Source organism: Cyprinus carpio, chromosome A15, assembly GCF_018340385.1.
Source record: "Cyprinus carpio isolate SPL01 chromosome A15, ASM1834038v1, whole genome shotgun sequence".
Taxonomy (NCBI): Eukaryota; Metazoa; Chordata; class Actinopteri; order Cypriniformes; family Cyprinidae; genus Cyprinus; species Cyprinus carpio.
The window spans coordinates 7,000,445-7,005,833 of NC_056586.1; the positions used below are offsets into that span (position 1 = coordinate 7,000,445).

The 5,389-nt window shown below is 33.1% G+C and overlaps 1 protein-coding gene across 1 annotated transcript; it reads right to left on the reverse strand.

Moving 5' to 3' along the window:
• Positions 1-1,768: 1,768 nt before the first annotated feature.
• On the reverse strand, positions 1,769-3,011 carry LOC109089483 (olfactory receptor 1468-like). The gene has a single exon (XM_019103554.2). It carries the CDS (start codon positions 3,009-3,011, stop codon positions 2,064-2,066), a length of 948 nt encoding a protein of 315 aa, XP_018959099.1. The 3' UTR covers positions 1,769-2,063.
• Positions 3,012-5,389: the final 2,378 nt, after the last annotated feature.

Here is a 5,389-nt window from a genome sequence, read left to right on the forward strand (position 1 = left end):
AGATCTTGAGAGATTTAATGTATTTTATTTCAGTTGATTTCATCTAAGGCCGTGTCTAAAGTCAGTTGTAGTTCTTGTGTTTCTCTTTTCTTCAGCAATTCTGTTTGTAAACAGCAGCTGTTCATCACTAATTCACAATTATCACTCAATTAATCACTTAATTACTTAATTGCAATGTATAGCTTCTTTTTCTGAACTCAACTGAATTAAGTTCAGAGTACTCATAACTGTTAGTTTTAAAACTTAAATGGTTTAAGGCAATCGGTTTCCTCAAACGGTTTGAGTAAACCTAACTTATCAGGTTTTTAAGGATATCTGTTTACTCAGACGGTTTGAGTTAAGTTACTTGTCCGGTTTTACAGTGTAGAATATCATGGTTGAGCAGATGGGGAAGGTTTTAACACTACCCATTATTATTCTACTGGACCCACAAAGTGTCATATTCTGGGTTTGTTTTATTTCTGTGTATTGTTTGTATTTTTGTTTTATTCCGTTTCCTTGGTATGTTCTAGAGCCCATCCACATGGAGACATGTTAAGCTATATACGAAAACACAGGGAGCTTATGAAATTTTGTATCATACTGCCGTTTTGTCCAGACGGATCTGCCATTTTGGGAGCTTGAAACTGCGGGTCCCAGAGTGAATAAATCTGAAAACAACAACCTTGTGTTTTAATGTGTACAGCCAATCCCCATATTTGTGAAACAAACGACCCAAGTCAGACACCGCTATGTCACGTAACAGCAACAACAACAATGGCGGACAACATGCTTATGTTCATGCAGCACAAGTTAAGCCTATTAGCTTTACTAAAGCAAAATCTTCTGCAAAATCCTCTTGTTGTTGTTGTTTTGGGTTTGTATACAGCACGCAAGGTTTATGTGCATGCTCCAAGTCTTCTTCTCCATTCTTAGTGTATCACTGTGGCAGAATTACAGTGCCGCATACTGGTCTGGCATGTATACTGCATCTTTTTGAGGAAGTTTCAGTGGTTTCATGTGTGCATAGATATTTCTTGAGACGATGCCATGTTTACAGATTTTTTTTAGAAAGAGAGAAAAAAAAAAAAATTCCAACCTTGATGAAGCCCACCTGCCAGTAACTTTCTAATCATCCTGAAGACCTTGATTAGCTTGTTCAGGTGTGTTTGATTAGGGTTGGAGATAAATTCTGCAGGAAAGTGGACCTTGAGGGACAGAGTTGAGAACCCTTGCTTTATTCTCTTTTTTTATTGCTCCTCTTTCTTTGGCCGGTGTTAGTTGTGTTTAATTGCATGTTTAGTCATGTTATTGCAGTCTACTGTGACTTTTCAGTTTGTGGGTTAAAAATTACCTTCCTTGGACTCTTGCCTCTTGTGCCTTTGTGAATGAGCTCTATATAGAAGTACCCTGACACAAGTGTTGCACAAAATGGCAAAGTGTATAATCCAAAACACATTTATCTGCACACACCCTGTTTGTAATGTTTTCCATATATTTGTTCAGATGCAGTTTAAATGATGCATCTATTTTATTGTACTCTATCCCTAAAGGGCTTGTATCAGACTTTTGTGGGCTATATTGTTCTCAAGGACTTTTTTGTGTTGATATGAATAAGCCTATTCTTTACATCAATAAAATATATTTCCATATAGTTATGGTCAATGTATTAAGGCAGTATTTATTGGTAATAGTTCATAGCAAGAATTGGTCCCCAATCTAAAATGTGACCATAAACATATTACTGGCAGAATAATTGTCTGTGATGGTAACATAGCTATTTTCTCTGTCTATCAGCATATTAATGTTAGCACCATTTTATAAAAAGCAATAGGTAAGTCAAAGCTGTACAGATTTTAATGTGGTTTAGTCATTCCATTTCATCTCATACCTAAGACGGAACACACCTCCATCAAAGTAAAACTCTTACACACAAGCTCTTGTGGTTTATTACCTTATATGTAACAACAACAGTTTGACAATTAACTACAACAGCCATATAAACATTTTTAAAAGCTCAAAAAATATTGCCTTAGAATGTTAAAGACCACAGACGAGGACAGAATAGTCTTTTGACTGAGTATTCACTCAGATATTCCCACTTGTTTCTTGAAAAACAATCTAATAACTCGTTGCCGTACTGTTGACAGATTTAGTCCATAAATAAGGGGGTTTAAAATGGGTGTTATGAGTAGGAATTCCAAAGCCATGAAATTACGCACACCTTGTGGCACATTCTTTGAGCCATAACGACTGTACAATACATCAAACAACAATGCAATAGCCACAATGAACAATGAGAGCAGATGTGGCACACATGTTTGCATGAATTTGTGCCTGACCTCTATTGACTTTATGCACATTCTAATCAATTGAATATATGAGCAATATATCAATACTGCATGTCCAAAGTATCCTATAATAACAATGTACCCAAACACATTATTTACTGTTGTAGAAAAACATGAAAGTTTTGCAACTGCCCAAATCTCACAATATAACTTTTCAACAGTAGAGCCACATAAAGTGAGTCTAGCTGTTAATACAATTAGAACAGACATGCAAAAAAATGGAGTCAGCCAGCAGAAAAGGATCCATTCAAGAACTCTCTGATTGGTCATTATTGAATGATACTCCAGTGGTCTACATATTGCCACATACCTGTCATATGCCATCACTGTTAATGTTGAAAGGTCACATAAAACAGATGAATAAATAACAAATATCTGAATCATACATCCAACATAAGAAATCACATGATCTTCAGCTAATAAATCATACATAAATTTAGGGTAGAATCCAGCAGTACCATAAAGTGTGTTTACACACAAATTACATATAAAAATATACATTGGCTCATGAAGTGTGTTTTGTGATATTATAGTGAAAATTACAATTAGATTACACAGCACCATTAGGGGATAAAACAGTGCTGTTAAAGAAAAAAACACATATCTGTTTTCCATTGTTTCATTTAGACCAGAGAGTGTAAATAAGAAGACACTTGACTCATTCTCCAGCAGTGGCTGCATCTGGAATCATATGCAGTTATTATGCAGAAGTTATTATTATTATTATTATTAATACATTATTGTAGTGCTGTCAAACAATTAATCGCGATTAATCACATGCAAAATAAAAGTTTTTGTTTACATAATGTATGTGTGTATAATGTGTGTGTTTGTGTGTGTGTATATATATATATATATATATATATATATATATATATATATATATATATATATAATATAACATATATATATATATAATATATATATATAACATTATATCATTATATATATATATATATATATATAGATTATAATATTAATGTTACATTTATATATAAAATATATTTTATATATGATATAATTTATAGGAATAAATATATACATGTAAATACAAGTATTTTTTTTCTAAATATATAAAGAATAAATATACACACTTCACACACACATATTATGTAAAAACTTGTATTTTTTTATGCAATTAATACCAATTAATCTTTTGACAGAAGTAATTACTGGAAGACATATACATGAAAATTGCATTAGTGTTAGTGGTCATGAATTCTGTAGGTGAGAAAAACAAATAAACACATATTATATTTTAATTCTTAGCTGCACAATTAACATCAGTATACTTTTTTTGTTTGTTTGTTTGCCTTTTTTTTTTTTTTTTTTTTTTTTGCAAGATGGTTGAAATCTTACCATGTTCTCCGATAGGATTTTTCCCATTGTGCTTTGTAAAGGTTTGATTTGGTTTGCTATATATGGATACCAGTCTCATGGTAATTGCCTTGATCAAAATTTTTGAAAACACTTTTAACAAGCTCTCCAAAGGCTACTTTTCTCTGAAGTTAAAATGATTGCATATGCCCACAGGTATAATTGTATGTAGTATCTGTCCATTTAAAGTTTCCAACCATATTCCTGCTAATATGTCAGACCCCACATTTACCCATTGATATACAAAATGAATCCTATGTCATTACTAAATTATGTACACTGTTATTATTATTACTTTTGAAGTCTTAGCAAGCAATTCCATACAAAAGTGTATACAGTGCATGAATCAACTTACTAGCAAATACACAGGCAGTCAGCAACTAATCTGTTGTGTTAAGACAGGCCTTAATAACCATGAATAACCATGTGCCTTTCAACTGCACTGTAAAACCCGACAAGTAACTTAACTCAAACCGTTTGAGTAAACAGATATCCTTAAAAACCTGACAAGTTAGGTTTACTCAAACCGTTTGAGGAAACCGATTGCCTTAAACCAGTTTTAAAACTAACAGTTATGAGTACTCTGAACTTAATTCAGTTGAGTTCACTGAAAGAATATATACATTGCAATTAAGTAATTAAGTGATTAATTGAGTGATAATTGTGAATTAGTGATGAACAGCTGCTCTTTACAAACAGAATTGCTGAAGAAAAGAGAAACACAAGAACTACAACTGACTTCAGACACAGCCTTAGATGAAATCAACTGAAATAAAATACATTAAATCTCTCAAGATCTGATTAAACAATCCCACAAACAGCATCACCAGCTCCCATTATTAATAACCAGACTGACTTTATTTTTGTCAGACGTCTACAGAAGATCTTATTGAGAATTAACTAAGGTTTAGATGTTGATTTATGTTTTCATTTGAAGTAACCATGTTAGTGATCAGTGTTTGCTTTAGTTGGGCTCTTGACCCTTGATTTCTGTCTTAGTTTATTCTCTGGCTGTTGTAACCATATGTTTCTAAAACATATTTCTTGTTATTCAAAAGCCCAGAAGAAATATCGTCAGGTGTTTTATATATGTATATATATACATATGTATGCACACACACAGAACGCGCACACACACAAGCTGCTTTTATCCAAAGCAACTTGCAGTGCCTTCAGGCTAACATTTTTTACCTAAACCTGTATCTAGGTGCTGGTTTTTATACTGTATATTGGTGATGATAATTATCAATTATTGAACTGTTTGAAGTCGGTGTTGTGTAATTAGTTGGATTGATTACAATGAAAGCCATTCTAAGAGCCAGTGGTTCTGTGATAATCAGTTAATATAAAGGACTTTCCAAACAGTTTGGTCTTCCATGGTGTCAGCTTGTCACACACAGACATCAATAATCAGCATGTGAACCTCAACAATGGTGACCATAAAAAAAAAAAAATGCTGCAGAGCTTGCTGGGAGCCATGGATGAGTTTTGTACTACAATAGTACCCAGCATGCATTGCTGCATGTTTTTTTTTTCTTTCTGTCACCATTGTTGAGTCAGTCTGGTTATTAATAAGTGGAGCTGGTGATGCTCTTTGTGGGGTTGTTTAATCAGATCTTGAGGAGATTTAATGTATTTTATTTCAGTTTATTTTATCTAAGGCTGTGTCTGAAGTCAGTTGT